This window comes from Balearica regulorum, chromosome 7, assembly GCF_011004875.1.
Source record: "Balearica regulorum gibbericeps isolate bBalReg1 chromosome 7, bBalReg1.pri, whole genome shotgun sequence".
NCBI lineage: Eukaryota > Metazoa > Chordata > Aves > Gruiformes > Gruidae > Balearica > Balearica regulorum.
Genome location: NC_046190.1, coordinates 22,070,267 through 22,087,760, shown reverse-complemented (window position 1 = coordinate 22,087,760; position 17,494 = coordinate 22,070,267). Strand labels below are relative to the sequence as shown.

At 46.0% G+C, this 17,494-nt stretch overlaps 1 protein-coding gene across 22 annotated transcripts in view; it reads right to left on the bottom strand.

Annotated features, from left to right (window-relative positions):
• The window catches only part of PAX2 (paired box 2), a 97,926-nt gene that overhangs the window by 17,171 nt on the left and 63,261 nt on the right, over positions 1-17,494 (bottom strand). For 20 of the 22 annotated variants that reach the window (XR_012836365.1, XM_075758469.1, XM_075758456.1 and 17 more), the window contains 2 exons: positions 9,273-9,448; positions 7,308-7,434 (listed from right to left, as the gene is read on the bottom strand). The exons of the other annotated variants lie outside the window; for them this stretch is intronic. Coding sequence is in view for 19 of the 20 variants with exons in the window: in XM_075758469.1 (XP_075614584.1) it covers positions 7,308-7,434; positions 9,273-9,448 (303 nt within the window). In the remaining variant the exon portion in view is untranslated. The remainder of the gene's footprint in view (positions 1-7,307; positions 7,435-9,272; positions 9,449-17,494) is intronic. 22 annotated transcript variants of the gene reach the window in all.

Here is a 17,494-nt window from a genome sequence, read left to right as displayed (position 1 = left end):
CTGATCCAATTAACTGCTGCTGTCCAGGTAAACTGACCTGCTAACTCTGTATGTTACTTTAGAAAGAAAAAGTTTTATAGTCTTGGTACAGAGTGAAATATGGGTCTTCCAGTAGACCTGTTATCTGGACTTAACTCTTTGAAGCTAGTTGAATACTGTTAGTGTTAATCACTTGAGAACTCCACTGAAGTCAACTTCATGTGGCTATAAGTACATTTGTTTGCAGATGGAGCTGATGAAGGAAGATGTGCTTTAAAGTCTTGGGGTGGAGGGGAGGGAAGACGTGCAACTTGTGCACTTGGCAAACAGAAGTTCAGTGGAGTTCATGTTGTTGTCCTCTTTCTTCAGTTCCAGCCCATCAGGTTGGGCAATTACTTCCTGCCTTAAAGTGTAGCATATGTTTATTCCTTGGTGGGTTGGGACTTGAATGTTACCTCTTAAACAAGATGCTTTTGAAATATATGCTAGGAAATGTAATTAGAACACATTAGTTTTTCACACAGTCCTCGTGATAGGTATCTCCAAGGTTTCATCACAATGATATTCTGCTGATCATAAGATAGGATAGATTTTCCTGGGTAGCCCACAGCAATCCTAAACGTACAAAGAAGGACCAAAGATTGCCGGAAGCTCTCCATTTCTCTGAAAGACTGCATTGGACAATTTCAATTGTACAAGCAGCTGGCCTGCTTAAATTCTGTACAGCTGATGGACATCAAAAGTTATTAACACCTGGTGACAGGTGTTGCTTAACTCAAAATATAAAACAACATCTTTTCTGTCAGTGGGCAAACATCTACATCACAAAAATTTTCATCATAACCATGCTTACTGGATGCTCCATTTTTCCTCAAAAGAAAAGGCAGAAACTGCATTGTTGGGAAGACAATATAATTATTTTCTCTAAAAAAGTTCCTTTCTGTCTGGTAGCATAGAGCATGGCAGCCTGCAACGCTGTCCCCTTGCTGAGGGAAATCGGACTGGGAATGCCAATTCACTGCTATTGTCATTACATGACATTATTGTCATTCACTGCTATTGTTCACTTAAATGCTAATTTAAGGAAGACAAAGACCTTATTTCTTTTGGGCCCATCCATTTCTGGGTTCCTCACTTCAATATACTTTTCAAGCCCACAAGACGCTGCCTTCAGCATCATAAAGTTATTGTCGGTGAAACTTCCATTGGATGCATGGAAATAGTTGATGTGATTCCTTCCCCCCGCCCCCACTATTCCTGTCTGTCCCAGGGATCATTCATCTGATCATCTATCACCCTCGGCCATTTGGTTCTGGAGAAGAGTAGTAACACCTTTTGCCTTTCCAAATTCCCTGACCAGATAAGAAGATATTATCTCTTCTCAGGGATGGGAAACAGTTGATGAAATTTGGAGGTCCTGTGGATTTCTACTTTTGCCGATTCCTCATCTTAAATAGAGGAGAGGCTTGCTCACAGAAAATACCTCCTTCATTTTGATGAGGCAGGATAGTTACAGCCTTGTAGGAGCCACATGAATGATTGTCGTATTCCACTTTCAGGGCCTTGGGGCATCCCGAGATGTGCCCAACAGGCTGCCTGACCTCTGACGGCTGCAGCCGTGATGCTGTGCCGCAGTGTGGGTCTGCGTCTGTGGGATTTGCCATCACCAATGCCAATTTGGGGCCCCTAGCAGGTTGTTAAAGATGTTTTCTTAAGTCAGCTCAGTCAAACCCTGACCAGGGCCATTGCTCACCGGTGTCAGAGGCTAAAGTAGATTGGAGCAAGACAGGAAATTTTCACCAGTACAAACAAGGAAAAAGGGAAGGAAATGCTCCCCCTCTCAGCGTAATGATATAAGTACAACTGAATGTAATGGTCAGTTTTAATCATGATTTAAAAGAGCAAGCTGGATCAACTTGTTTTATATTTGTACTATGAGGCTGTTTTCTAAAAGGTTGACTTTTATGGGTGGTAATGAATATTTTGACAAATACAAAATTTACACTAAATGTGGTTATTTCAATTTTTGCTAACTAGATGAACTGCATCTGTGCACATTTGTTTAAGCAATTATGTTGTTTAATATAATTTGTCTTTACATATTATTATATGACAAAATAGTGAACGATGAGTCCGTATTATTATTTTATTAGATTATTAACTTTTTACTTGTGATCTGTGTCAAGTTATATTTGGATGGAAATTAGAATTAAATTAAAAACAGTATTTGTAATTATTCATGCTAATTAAATAAAATGACCACAAGTTCCCTGACTTCCTAAATATACTAGAACAGAAAAAGCAAGCTTTTCTAAGCAGGTTTTGCATTAAAAATAACTTTTTAATTGAAGGAAAGGATATATATAAGGAGGAAATTGAACTGATTTCAGAACCTGGTTTTAGAACTAATAGATCTCATCCTTTCACACCAAGCTTAACTCACTCACTGACAGAGGAAAACAAATGTTCCTGCTTTTTCAAATTCTAGTTTGTTTCTTAGTTTTGAATGACCTGGTTATTGAACTGAACAAAATTTTCTTCAGTTCACTCACTAAGCTGAAACGAAGGAAATAATATCTTTTCACCTTTCAGGAGGCTAAAGTTCTCAAAAGATTGTTTATAATTTCAAAAAAACTTTGCATCCAGGTGTCTAGCCAGAGATTTCTCCATGCTTAGCATCACAACTTTTTTGAAAACTTTCATAGAAATCAGATGCTGTTTAAGTACTATTTTTGTATGTCTTTCAGACATAGCAAGTAGCCTTTCTGTCAGTAATTCTAATTTTTTTCCCCATACATTCATGTATGAATTAAAGAAATTAACTGAAACTGAAAAAAAAATCTGCCAGAGAGGGGAGGTCTGGAGGAAAGTGAGATCGAAGGGGTTTGTGCTTTTTTGGTACTTTTGTCTGACACATCATGAGTTGTCGTCTCGATTTCTCACCCTGGATGATACTTGTTGCTTTAGGGATTATTTTTTTTTTTCCCCAGAGAGAAGGAAACATTTTCTATATGGGACATAGTAGCTGTTTTGGTAGGTGGTGATGATTTTAAAAGTTATCTATTCCTGTTAACGGGTGCTAACCATAGCACAGAAGCACTCAGAAACCTCCTCATGGGAAGAGAAGGGGACACATATACTCCTGTTTCAGTCAATGGTAGAAGTTCCTGAAGTGCTTTTTTTTTTGCCACATTTTTCTTGGGCTTGTCTTTTACCTTTACTTTTCTTTGTCGATCTCACTGATTGTAGTGGGCTGGCAAACAAGGTCTATTTAGTTAAAACTGCTAGGATTCAATTAAGGGAAGTTTTTCTTTACCTTTGCTGTAATTTTACGATCCATCTAGTAGGTAAGTCCTCCCCTTTAGCTGCCTGTTAATAAGCAAGTTTCAAGCTATACATGAAAAGTCCATTGTGTTTTATTTCCCATAGTGCTGCCTCTTTGTTGGGTAACTTCTAGGCTAGATAACAGAGTTGGAAAGGACTCTGTTCCGAAACTATTAATCCCCAGAACTGAGAACCTGGTTTGAAGACACCTCACTTCTTTCATGCATGCCTATTCCAAAAGATGTGACTTCTGACGGTGCTTAAAGAAGGACCTTAACCTTTTTTCTCAAAGGATTTGAGGCTTCTTTTGAACAACCTCATGCTTTTAAAGTGCTCCTGTTGCTAGTAACAAAATCTCGAGGTTCTCCTCTGCTCGCCTCTCGGGTGTTAGCTACTGAGTACCTTCCAAACTCAAAGATCTGTGGAAACTACTGAATAAAAGAAAGCTATTGAGGTTTTATGTGTTTACTTAGTCCTGTACAGATTTATACTCATCTGCCTGGGCTGTTTGCCTTCAATAGAAATAATTGAAGCAGAACATCTCTGAACAACAGACTTCTTGTCTTGGTGTTCAGCTGCATGTACTCGCCTTATCTTGGTATGTTCAAGCTTAGATCTTTGCTTATAGAAAATCTGATTGGTGTCCAAAGATACTGTCCAAGAAACTGTCAGGGACCTACGCCAATTGAGCTATGATGGCCATGCAACATCAAGGCAAGATGTAGCTGGCCCATGGGCCTGTGTGTGAAAGAAGGAGTGAGGTGGTGTTCTCAGGTAGCTCTTAGCAGCTTTCTTTCTCTGATACTTCACAAGGAAGTGGAAAATTTCTACATTGTTCTGTATGAAGGACAGCAGGAGCATGTTTCCTAGCCTAGTGCCCAGCTAGCCCGTTAGCTCTTTCATGGAAATTCCTTGCAGATACTTATGCTTATGTTGGGGATGTGGCTGCCTGTTTTGCAGCATTTCTAGCTCTTCAATTCTAGGAAGCTCACAGACAGATAAAGAGACTTCAGCAACATCTGTACTTAACTATCTCACTACATTCCAAGATTTTAGGTAGTTACATATTGTTGAGGTTTTGATAGCTTTTGGAGGAGTGTATTCTCAGAATGGTGTGAGCTGAGATAGCTTGAGGCAAGCTAGTCACAAGCCAGAGAGAGGAGCAGGACCTTCTCTGAAGTCTTCAGCAAAGGCAAAAAGCCGGTGCCAGACAGCTTTGGTTTGGAAAGAGCTAGTGATACTTTTTTCTGTCTGGGAAGACTGAGCGGGGGAGGCTTTCTTGTAGACTGAATCTAAATCTTACATCCTGAAGTGGCTGCACACGGAGTTTGTACCCTACATGGGTGGATTTGTTTCACATTTGTTTCAGGTATCACCTGGGTTCACAGACCGCCCTGGGGCAAAAGCAGAGAGGCATTTCAAAGATGACACTGTAGGAGCAAAACAGGCAGCCAGCAATTCAGTACTCGCTATTACCTCAATATCCCTTCTTGGGAGAGGGATCTGGGTGATAGCAAAGAAATCTGCATGCTCCCAGCCTCTTCCTTAATTTCCTGGCCAGGGTACATCAGGAGGCAGCACTGAGTTCCTCACCCTTTTGGTTCTTCCTGAAAGCATTGCCCAGCCCCATAGCAAACATATCATGAATCATTCATCTTTAATAGATTATGCAAATTGAGGACATCAGATCAATGAAAATCAATAACTGCAACCATTTAATTGCCAGCAAAAACATTTTAAGAATGAGCATTATCTGAAGTCCTTTCTTGGGTAATGGCACCATTAATCCAAACATTGGATCCTGGCCTAAGTGTAGAGGAAAAATTCTCCGCCCCTCTTCCCCTGCTGCCTTTCAGGGTGTTGAGGGGTTTTTTTTCCTTTTCATTTCCAGTTTCTGAATTTCCCCATCATTACCACCAGTGAACAGCTCCCAACACTAATAGTTCTGCTTTTGTTACTCTGCACTGATTGAAATGTCGCATACAGATTGAGATGTTAGTGCTAAGTTGCCACCTGGGAATGTCAAGCTGGGTCTGAAATGAACTTTTCTCACTCTTGGATCCAGATGGATCAGATGGGAATGTTCTTGAGCTGAGCTGGGAGTGTTGCAGGGAACAGAGTGGGGATGGCACAAGGTGGGGGGGACATGACAAAGATTTTCTGCCTTAGCCCACAGCCTCTTCTGTGAGGTCAAATCTGTCTCCTGTCCCCTTGTGAGAGTCATGTCCAAAGCTTGTGCAATGTCCCCAGCCTTCGGGAATTCTGCTCTCATATTAACAGGCTGGAAGGCACCATCTTCACTTAGGCAGAAGGACTAAAAAGAATTATTTTAATGGCCCCTTTGAATCTTAAACTCTGGTTTTAGGCACCTCGCCTTTACATCCAGCTGTGGGGATCTGCCTTCCATGAAGGGAAGGATAGTACTGCTCTCCTACTGGCTTTGCCTCACAAAGACAGGAAATTATTTCCTGTGAGAGATGTAGATCTGCTAAATGGTAGATGGACACCAGCTGAGTTTTGTCTTGCATATGCAAATACAAAGAAAGGTGGAAAAATTTTGCCACAGCTGAGCCATTTTTTTCTGGTTGGCTAAGAAACTGCATGCCTACAAGGATCTTGGATCAAGCCTGATAGCAGTAAAAGCCATGAAAAAAAAGCCTGAGTGTGTCATGCTTTCTAGGCGCTCCCTAAATATGCAGTTCTACTCCCCATGGTTCTCCATGACATTTTGCAGACCTCACACAGGATGTCCTCTGTATTTGGGGCGACTGTTACTAATCCCAAAGTTCCTGGTAGCCAAAAGTTGCATGTAACAATATGCTTTTGCTCAGTGTTTGCTAAACAAGCAAGGACTGCCTGCCTCAGCCGTGAGCTGCTTTGACCTCATTAGCTGGGGCTACTGCAGTAAAAAGTTGAGATACAAACTTCAGTACTCTTGATTCTGTGCCATCAGAGGACAGCTTTTTGGCCAAGAGGCAACAGCTCCTTCCCTTGCTAACAGGACTTATGCCTCTTACACTGTGAGGTTTCTAGAGGGGCCGCAGCAGTTGTAGGGAAAGGGGGATATACCAAAACAGGGGCAAGTCACTCGGGCCTTGCCAGCTGCTTTAGCTACCCGGGGGGAGATGTGCAAATTTATAGTAGCTGTGTGAGCAGGGACAAGTGGCAACTAAAGCCTGAGAAGAACGGCTGTGGCACCAGAATATCTCCTTATGGCTCGTGGCAGTCAGTCTAACACTGGTATCAGGATGGTGTGCCCCACAGCCCCAGGACAACACTGTGCTGCTCAGGTCCTGCACATGTCACCAGCAAAGAGGAAGTTTCTGTGGAGCAGCTGCTGCAGAAATTGCCTCCTACTTCTCTGCATCCCGATTCCTCTACTGTCTTGCACTTGCTCCGATTTCCTACTATCCCGGACATGCCTGAGTTCAATGGGCCCACACGTGAGGGAAGGGGGAAGGCTGTGAACAAATTTCTTTTGCCAACTGCTGTTAGAAACTCACGGGCTTAAGGAGGAGAGAGTTTAGCAATCACAGTTCAGCAGACCTCTAGTATTTAGTTTGCAAATGCCCCTTCCAAATGCCAGGGCTGAATAAAACTTGAATTATTATTTCTCCCTGAGAAAACCAAGCGCAGATCATGGGTAAGCCACGACCCGCTTGTTCTCAGACACAAAGGAAAAAAATCACAGTGTGCATTTGGACATATCTGTCCTCCATCAACATCCATTCCTAAGCCCCATCTGGGCACACAAGTTCCCGATTCACACCTGGGTTTGCCTGTCTTTGGGTCACACCTGGGCACCGCTAGATGTACCCAAAACTGCCAATACTCTGAATTTCAAGCTTCTCTTCAGCCCTTACATCCTCCACAGTCTTTCTGTCTCTTTCCATGTTTGCCACAGAAGGATATCTTGCATTAGCAGAAAAAGCAGAAGCTAATGGTGATGAGGGAAATAAAAAAAAAAAAAAAGCTTGGTTCTACTGTTTGGTCAGGCAGCTTACCGGTCACCACAGGGTACGTCTGGGGTCCTGACACATTTGTCCCCAGGTCTGGGTTAGCAGAGGTGGATAGACTTGATTTGACTTCATCGAGACCAGGGGTCAGAGCTGGGAGGGAGTACTCATTACCCTGGGGAAGAGAGGAGAAAGACAGCTCGCTATTGATGCGCCAGGAGAAAGGGAAGGGTGTACAGATGGGGGGGAGGAAGAGGAGAGATGCAAACCCCTGCACAGATGGAAGAGGAGGAGGAGGAGGAAACGGAGAAGATGAAGTGACAAGAGGGTTGGGGGGGGGTCCTAGGATGAGCTATCCCACCCGCCTGCGGGCTGCTCTGAAGGAGAAGAGGGGTGAGGGATCTGGCCCGTTATCCGTGGTATGGCTGAGCCTTCGTTGAGTGCTGTGGGGATGGAGATGGCTGCCTGTGCCAGCCCAGGGGAGAAGAAAGGGGAAATCCACATCCTCTCCTCTTGGCTGAGCGGGGGCAGGAGGTGTTTGCCCTGGTGACAAGGACAGCTGGGGCAGAGGACTGCAGTGACATGACTGGGACAGGCAGGCTGTAGGCAGCAGCCAGCGTTGGCCGACTGTAGCCAAGCTCTCCGCTGAGTCATCTGCCTCCCCTCTGCTGTTACCTCTGTCCTAGCTCTTTAAAAACAAACAAAGAAGCCTCATCCCCTGCCTCTGTCACTGTGCATTGGGGTATGAAATTGGGGAGGGGGGAGCCACATGGCTAACAGAAGGGTGGGAGGGGGAGAGCCATTGAATCTGAAAGGGTGTCCTGTCCGAAAGGCTCTGGTAATTGCCTTTTTATTGTGGCAGCCTCTGGACCAGACGCGGGAGCTGGAGAAACTGGGAAGGCTACAAAACAGCAGGAAAAGTTGCTCTGATTAATATTACGTTAAATTAAAACTGATTTTCTGCTCTTTCTGCTCCGTTTTTTTCCATGCTCGTCCCCAGCCCCCTCCCCGCATCTCCCCCTCCTCCAGTGGGCTCCCCGCACACTGCCCCCTCCCCGCCCCTGTCCCTGCTTGGCTAGGACTGCCTAGTCATTTCCAATTCCTTCTCGTATTGATCTTCCTGTAGAAATCAGTTTTGTAATTAGCTGCAAATTAGGCCTTCTACTGGGGGTGAGCCTGCCCCCTGATTTATCACCAGAGTAATTCGCTGTGATCGGAGAGAAATTAAAATGAACTCAATTAGGCTTCGGATTTGCTTTATGGGCCCTGCTCAGAGTTTCAGGGGGAAAAATGACTGTGCTGGTGCTTAATAGTCTAATGAAAGTAAATAAAGGTTATTCATTGTAATAAACCCAGGGACTCTGGGATGAAGGGAGTCCACAGCCAGCCTCTCCTTCTCTTCCTTTGTTGGTTTATGGCTTGGGGCGGTTTAAAAAGACTTTTGATTTTAATTTTATTAAGACAAACAGCTTTGGGGATAAAAGGCCGGGGAAGCAGGGGAGTAAGGGAAAGGGGGGCAGAGCTGCAGAAGTGCAGAAAACTGGGTTGGAGATGGGAGTCAAGTCTCAGCTTTGGGCCATGAAGGAAAATGCTGTGTTAAAGCCCGACCCTGTGGCTCACTGGTCACCAGCGTGATCTGAGAGTGCAGGAGTTTCCGTGCCGTGCTGTGTGCCGGTGGACATGCATGGCAGTGTTTGCGTGATCATGGCAAGAACAGGACTGCATACCTGCAGGTGGGCGTGCAGAGGGAAAGGCGGACGTGGGGATTTAGGGAGAGCACAGTATGCATGTATACGGCAAGTTCACGAGAGGAGATAGAGCTCGTGTATGAGCGTGCATCAGCACAGTGATCTATTTACAACTAGAAAGTGCTGTAAAATGTAAGTGTAATGTATGTAACAGCTCAGTGTGAGAACAAGGGGTGAGGAAGGGAAGAGTGATTTCAGTGACGGAATCTCCCTGCCATCATCCTATGGGTGCCTGTGGGTCCCCGTTACCAGGCTGGGCCCTCACCTGCTCAGATTTGATGTGCTCTGATGTTTGAAAGACGTCAGGGTAAGAAGGACGCTCAAAAACTCGATCTAAAGCTTCCAGCTGCTGCTGGGTGAAAGTGTCGCCACGAAGGTGCTTCCGCAAACTGTCCACGCTGCTCTGGGAATCTCCGTTGGGAACTGAGCCCTCGGATACATCTGCAGGGCACAGACAGAGAAAACAGGGAGTTAGCACCACCCTGGCTTGGATCAGCAAGGGATGCAGTACAAGGACAGAGTGGGAAAGAGGGGGGCCCTCCGCCTCCACCCATGGAGCTGTGCCACTCCTGTGGGAAGGGGAGGCTGTGGGGACCCGAGGGAACCCCCCTCCTGTCTGCTGGAGCGGCCGGGCTGCTCCCGTGGGCTCCATGGGACTCTCCTGCCCAGAGTGAGTGAGGCTGTGGAGAATGGTGCTCGGCTCAGAGATGAGTTTCGGTTCCGCTGATTTTCAGTGTTAAAAATTGCCAAATCTCCATTGCTGAGCATAAAATGGGAGCAAAGCACAGCGATTAGCATCGCTAGAAGGCTACTGGAGAGGCAGCTCACAGAGAAACCAGAGTGCTGAGGATGGACTTGTATTGGAGAGGGCTGAGGAAGCCTGGAATGGAGAAAGGGCTCTCTTACAGCTCAAAAGGGAGTCAGTCTCTGATGTAGCTCCCTGGTCCCAATAGTTATATCTCTGTTACAATTTCCTTCTCATCTGATCTTGTCCTATCGTACCCCAGATGAATCTTTCATCCCTCTCAGGTAACAGGAATGATCCTGTTTCTGACTCCATTTTTCACCAGAAACAAGTCTCTCCCTGGGGAGTGCCTGTCCCATCCAACATACGTTGGTTTCTGTTATGATCTCTGTCCCATTCTCCTACAATATAGCTTGTGCTTTATCACAATCCATATCTCTGTTATAAAACTCCCTCCAAAATGAGATGCATCTTTGTCTGTGTGAGTCCCCCTTCCTATCCAAAATTAATTATTGTATTACAAAGACTAGTCCTACTCAGTGGGAATCAGCCTTCTTAGTATTCCTTTGTTCTTACTAGGAAAAAAGCCTTTTTCTGGTGCAAGAATCACCAGAAGTGCATCTCTGTCCCTACAACAGCCCTCTGATAGAGTCCAGTCTCACTGTAGTGCCTCCTGCCACGTTCCAGGTGTCTCTATCTCTGTTGTGCCATCCCCCATCTCTTACAGCCCATGCATCCCCTCCAAGGTGAGTCTGTCACAAACACCCTGCCCCATCCAAAGTGAATCTTTCCCTGTGATAAACCATCTTATCACCCACCTGTTGGGTTTTGGTTGGGTTTTTTTTCCCTGTTATCCCCCAACTCAGATGAGGTGCATTTATCTCGGTTATAACCCCTTTTTATCTGAAGTGAGTCTCCTGCTATTAGCATCTGTCACATCCAAGGTGAGTCTGTCTGTTATAACCTCCTGTCCCAGCTGAAGTGAATCTTCCTTTGTCATAATCCCTCATCTCATCTGAGGAAAGTCTGCTCATTATAATCTTCTCCAACTGTGCTGAGTATCTTTCTGCTGTCACCTCTCAGCCTAACTTTGGTGAGATCGGTTATAATCCCCTGTCTCATCCCTGCTGATATACCTCCATACCCTCCATGCTGAATCTCTGCCGACTGCGCTTCATCAGACACAAGTCTGACTGTCTTATCAGCCTGCCTAACTTAAAATCAGGTTCTCCCTCTTATGCTGTGATTACCTTCCTGCTTTTTCACTACTGTTCCTCATACTTCAGCCTTTCTTAGTGGCTTCCAGGCTGTGAATCTCAGAAACTTTTGCTGCCTGTCAAGAAAGTGGTTGGGGGATCTGTATGGACCTTTTCCCTCCTCTGTGTGATTGTGAGTGTGCTCATGGGCAGATGATGCTCCCAGGAGCCTGGAGTGGCATTCACTGTGCAACAGCCAGAACCATGCCACTCTGCCACTTCATCTTTTAGCTCGTGGATGGTGCCAAGATGGGTATTTTCCTGGCACAGTTAATGCCCAGCTGGTGGCCCAGAGTTATAACTGAGCCTGCTGCCTTCTGGCTATGAGATATATCCGTTTATAGGTGATTATATGATATGATATAATCAATAGTACATTATATACAGTAACGTAGTACAGTACCACTCACAAGACCATAGAAAATATTACATATTGATTTGTCCCAGCCAGCAGCCTTCCCTCAAGCAGCCCCTTCTCTTTCTTTTCCACCCCTAGCCAGAGCAGGGCTGTTCACTGGCACTGATCCCTGGCATTTTCTCCTCTCCTTGAGCTTTTTTGCACAAGGTAAAATTCTGAAGTTCCTGAAAGCTGCAGTTCATGACAGATTTGACTAAGAGAAAGCAGTGCAAAGACAAGGCTTGGCAGACTGCACAACATTGTGTGTGTCAGTGCAGTCTTTGTGTTTTAGATGGACTCGGCTGTTACTGTAGGGGTGGCTTTCAGGAGGACTAGGGTAGCTCAAGGCTTAGGCTCCCAATTCCAGTAGGCACTTCTCTCTGATCCTCCTGGCAGAAAGCTGGCACAGAACTCCTGGGTCCAGTCTCAGGGGGGAAAAAAAAAAAGTGTGTTTCTGTCTCAGCGCTTGTCTTAACCTGGCTGCAGCCTGTGAAGCTGTTTGAGGATTTTTCTATGTGTGTCAGTCAATGTGCATGACTGTACACACCATGATGCTAATACACGTGGGTATTTTTGCAGTTATTCTGCAAAATCGTTATTCTGGTATTCTTTAGATTCTGCATCACTGTACATGCCAGAGCAGCTGTTTGTCTGCACCGTGTGGTTTAGGCTATGTTTGATTTTCAAGGATGGCAGCCTTACACTGTGCATGGTGTTTGGTGTGAGTGGACGGGTGTTTGCATATACAGTAAAACTTCCATTGTCATTAAACCGGATTTTACCCTTAGTGAGTTGCCCTGGGTGGTTACACAGATTAGTGCACACATACACGTGTATTTGCAATTCCTGCCTGCCTGCAGAGCCCTGTGCACACGTGTCTTCTGTGTGCGCACAGGCCATGCCTTTGTGTGAAGAAGCTGAAACCACAGCTTTCCCAAGTCGCTGTAGGAGTCTCTTTTCCTTCATTTATTCAGGGGCCCTTCAGATCTTGACAAATCTGTCACTCTAAATTTGCGAGAGATTATGGTGCTCTCTCCCTAGCACGGAGAGAGGTGATATATGATATCTGCTGCCCCTATTGATTGCCTGATCTGGTGGCAGAGGGCTGGCGAAATGAACTTGAAATGAACATCATGCCTCAACTCATTGTGCGTATAATACACTACTTAATCCCACATTTTTCAGCCGCTATGGAATTCAATTGATCAATCATGTCCCTCTGATAGTACTGTTTTAGGGGTTATTGCTGCTCTGCTCACTGACCTTTTTATTTATTTATTTATTTGTGTCAGTGTGTGTGCGTGTGTGTCTGCACACGCACATAAGTGCGTATGTGTATTTGGGAAACTCAGGACCAGCTGATAAGAAAGGACCTGTATAGTGAGTGGGAAATGAAAGAAAAGAATGAAGGGAGGAGAAACAGAAGGAACAGGGTTAGATAAGAAATCAGAATGATCAAAGCAAGCAAATAGGGAGAGGTGGAAAAGTTGTAAGGAGAAAGGCAATGCTTTAGTTTAGGTGGGACTTCTGGATATGGGGCAGGGGGACATTCTGCCATGGCCTAAGCTTTAAAATCTACAAAAGAAACGAAACTTTTGAGAGAGGCCTGTAGGCTACCTCGAGGTGGACCTTGTCTAAACAGCTTGCAGTAGTGTTGGACTTAATAATGGTAGAGCACACAACCCCCAAAGTTCACAGAGCAATAATATGAGCTGTGCATATGGGTTTTGCTTATGAAGCTGAGAAAGTTTCACAGAGATGATCCTGAAAGAGAGATTTATGTGTCTTGTGGTGCTAACACTGAGACATTCACAGTCATTGGTCATTATATTATCTTCAAAACCAAAAGACTGTAAATCCCCTGTGTTTGTTTTCTGGTGTCAATACCTATAGAGGATGCGTTTTCATTTTTTCCCTGAAACTGCAAGGGACAGACACTTATGTCTGGTTTAGATCAAAGCTGCAATTCTCATCTAAGTGTATGACTCTGTGATGCGGAATATCAGGAGAAGCCTCAAATATCCTAATACACAAAGTATAGAAGCTGACAACTGCGTGGCTATGAGCAAAGGTGGAGTAAGGAGCAGGGAGGACTTTGGGGAAGAGGTGGGGTCCATCAAAGGACTGTGAGTGAAAGGGAAAGGAGGGCTCATATGGAAAATTTGGGTTGGGAAAGAATAGCAGATCCCATGAGGAATGGCACTGTGGTGGGCAACAGTCACTTCAACTGATGAAGAACTGTGCTAGGAGTAAAAGCTTAAGGGGTGGGCATTTGCCAAGAAAGCAGCTCTTGGAAAGGGTGCTGCGATGAGGCAGGGCTTCAGCTGCAGGATGAGTCTGGGGATGGCACCTAGGTAACTGCGCTAGCTGTACCGTAAGGAACCATCATCACCTTTCCCAGTTCCCTTTTTACTGGCGAGGGAATCTCTGTGGTCCTGTAACACAGGGACACCTCTCTCTTAAATCAGAAGGATCTTAAACAGCTTGAGAGGTGAACCATGGCCTCGGTCACTGTCCCCCTCACAAGAGCACGCAGTTGCTGTCATCGTGATCAGGACTGGCCTTGCACATGTGACAGGAAACATCTCTCCTCCCGAGGGGCTGCCGAGTGAGTACGCACTGCCAATGTTCAGCGTAAACCTTCGACACAAGACACAGAAATGCTCCATGGGTGTCACAGAAGTATCCTGACAGATAACAAGGAAACGCTGTGCCAGAGGACATGGAAACACCCTTAACTACATCTGACACAGGGAATATGCCCATTAAATAGCTCCAAAACAGAGAGAGGTTCCCAGGTCTGGAAGCCACAAAGACACCTTCACGTACAAGTAGCACAAAGCAGCATAATACAGTTACTTCCCTGGCTACAGGTGACAGCACCCTTGCTCAGGGTGAGACAGGGCTATCTCAACAAATAATTTGGAAACATTGCTGACATTGGAAGACCTTTGTGGCACAGAAACATGTAGGAAGGTCATGAGAAGCTGTGCAGCTGGCACACAAACGTGGAGATACTGTTCTCTCTTGGGGCAGGGGCTATTGCCGCCCCCATGACGTGTCTGCCTGCTGCCTCGTGGGGCCCCAATCTCAGCTGGGGCCTTGCAGCACTACCAATAAAAATCACAGTCATAATAAAAGCGAATGTGACTGGCATGAGAACTGCCAGCCAGGTGACACAGCAGAACCCATCTAATTGTCAAAGCCTCCGAGGGAAACGCATCTGTCTAACGCAGCAGTGCTGAGCCTGCTGCTGAAATGCCATCCCTCTGCGCCAGCCAGGCGACCCTGTCCTCTCCTGCAGCCTGCCTTTGGCACCATCCCCGCTGGGGTGCTGAACCCAGAGCCCCCTGTCCCGCTCTCCGAGCACTCGTGGCTCCATGTGCTGCCCTTTCCCAAGTCACCCTTTGTGTTAAGACTGCTCTTTCCCTTTATCCGATTTCCCTTCTCTTTTTTCCCCCTCTGATGTGTTCCCGTGTCCCCGCGCAGCCCGGGCCTGTCAGGCAGCTTTCCTGGACGTCCCGGGGGGCCTTTCCCCGCACTGCCAGTTGTTGCAGTTTCAAACTCAATTGTTCTCCTCGGTACTGAGGCAAATGGAGTCATTAATTACCTTCTATCGGCTGGGCCGAGTTCAGAACGCGATCGATAGCCAGTGCTTGTCATTCATGGCAGCCAGCCCTGCGCAGACCCTCACACCGCATTCGGCACGGCTCCAGGAAGGAGCCCAGCACTATCAGACCTGGGCTTCAAACCCTGGCATCGAGCTCCTGCTGGGAATAGCAGACCTCTTGCATCTGTGTCCGAGCTGACCCCCAACCAAGGGCGAGATCAAGGACAAAGACCTTGGCTGAAGTAGCAGATCACACATTTGCACATGGTCAGAAGTGTCTGGCACTGGTGTCCTGGTCTGCACAAGCTGGTCCAGTCTGGCTATTGTGATGTTTCTAGACACTCCATTTGCATCCTCAATGGTTATTAAACCAATGCTGTACTCCCCACAGTAGGGACAAGGGCAAGGACTGGCAGTCGTAATCTGGCGATCTTTTCATTTGTGTAACTTTCTTGCCCTGCTCAGTAGGGTTTGGAAAAAGGAAGACTGTGAAGTTTGGTTTACATTTCCTTCTAGAAGAATTTTTGCAGCCTTTTGGGCAGCGTAAAAAAAGGTGTCATCTCTAGACTGGTCAGTTCTGTATTTCAGCATGTAATAGTGCTGCAAGAATTGTGAGGGCTTTGATTGTGATAACTGAACAGGTGGGGAGAAAGATGAACTTCAAATTCAGGTGGAAAGGATCCCAAGTGAGCGCAGGATAGAGGTGACAGAGCATGGAAGAGGCTGGCAAGGTCCAGCAGCGCGTAGAGAAGGAACGGTATCAGGGATCTACGCTGTGATAGTGAAAGAAGATACAGATGGTACCAGTTCAGGTTATGTACAATATCGTGCAGAAATAGGGATAGTGGGAGATGAGTGCTGGAGGAATATGACCTCAAGAAAGTCTATCAGCCTTCACGAACTCTGCGGTTGTTCAGATTCCTGTGTCCGTTTGCCTCAAGGGAATTCATAACCCTGAATCTGAGTATGCTAATTGATGGTACTGTGCTGGTCCACATGTCTCTGTAATTTAAGTGTGTCGAAGACACATAAACTGTGTGTTTGTTACTTACATGCTCCGGCTCAGAGCAGAAAGGCTCAGAAACAAAGGGATTTTATGTTTTGAAATGAGAGTATAGCTCAGATGAGGAATCGGTGAGCAAGGAAGGCTGCTCATGCAGGGAGGTGAGCGTGCCTGACCGAGGAAGAGTGAGATGTGTGCCGGTGCCTGACAGCTGGGGGGCTGCAATGCTTTTAGCATGGGGTTATGTATGACCGTATGACAGAGTACCTCAGACGGAGCAGGGATGGGCAGTGCAGCTTTAACATAGGGCTTACATGAGCAAAATGGCAATGCTCAATGAGAATGTAAATGAAATGAATTGTGTGTGCAAATGCGTAATGAAGTGTGTACTCAGATCTGTCTTGGATTATCATGGGAGCATGCAAATGTGCATTTAAGGAAGTGAGTGTGTGTATGCGTATGAAAATCGTATGTATTTACTACAGCATCTAAGTGTAGGATTGCAAATTCGGCCCAGAGCATCTGGGAAACTAAGTCTGTAGAGACTTAGGTTAGTGCATTAGATAGTAATAATCAGCACACCCAGCCTGACTGAATACACCAGTAAAGGCCTTTCCAGGTGTCAGGATGCAAGCAGCTGCCTCAGATGTGCGTACGTAGATGTACTACAGCATGTGCGAGTGTGCAGATGAGGCGTGTTAGCCTGGGTAGCTAACCAAGCTGGTGGCTTCTCTGCAAGCAGTCACTGCAGCTTTCTGACCTTTGGGTATGCTGGAGGTGGGTGGACATATTCTGCTCACAGTCAGGTTGCTGGAAATTCACAACCATTTCCCTACCTCAGAAGAGGCACTGGGAATTTATACCATTGTAATGAGGGACAGAGTGTGGGTCCAGTATCTCTTACTAGCACTATTGGGCATGACTGTTAGCCGGATAGAAATGCAGCTGCCTCCAGGACCCAGTACACTTGCTTTGTTTATGTTGGCGGAGTAGCAAGCAGTGCTATCACACAGTGGGCCAGATCCTCTAGTTAGTGTAAATCTGTAAGTCTTGCATTCAGTGGTTATACTGATTTACACATCCTGAAAGTTATCAGACGGGTTATCCTGATTTATGCTGTTCTGGTATCCACAACATTGCCTTTAGTGCAGAGCCCTCGGGGAGAGCTGCTGCCGGGAGCTGTGCTGTTCCCTCTGCCAGGGCAGAAGATATTCTTGGAATCATTGGCATGACTTAGCTCTCTCCTCTCATCTTCCTAAACCCATTTGTTGGGGAGCTACTTCTTGGCAGGATCCCCCTTGGTGAGCACATAAAAAAGGGTGGCTTTTGCAAGCTCCAAAGGACAGAAGCAATGCAAAAAATTACATCGCATGCAGCTCTAACTATGCTTGTTTAGAGAAACTGCTTGCATTTATGAAGTCTTTGGTGCGGAAAGCAGGGTTGCAAATGACTGCATCAGAGCGACAGTAAAGGCCA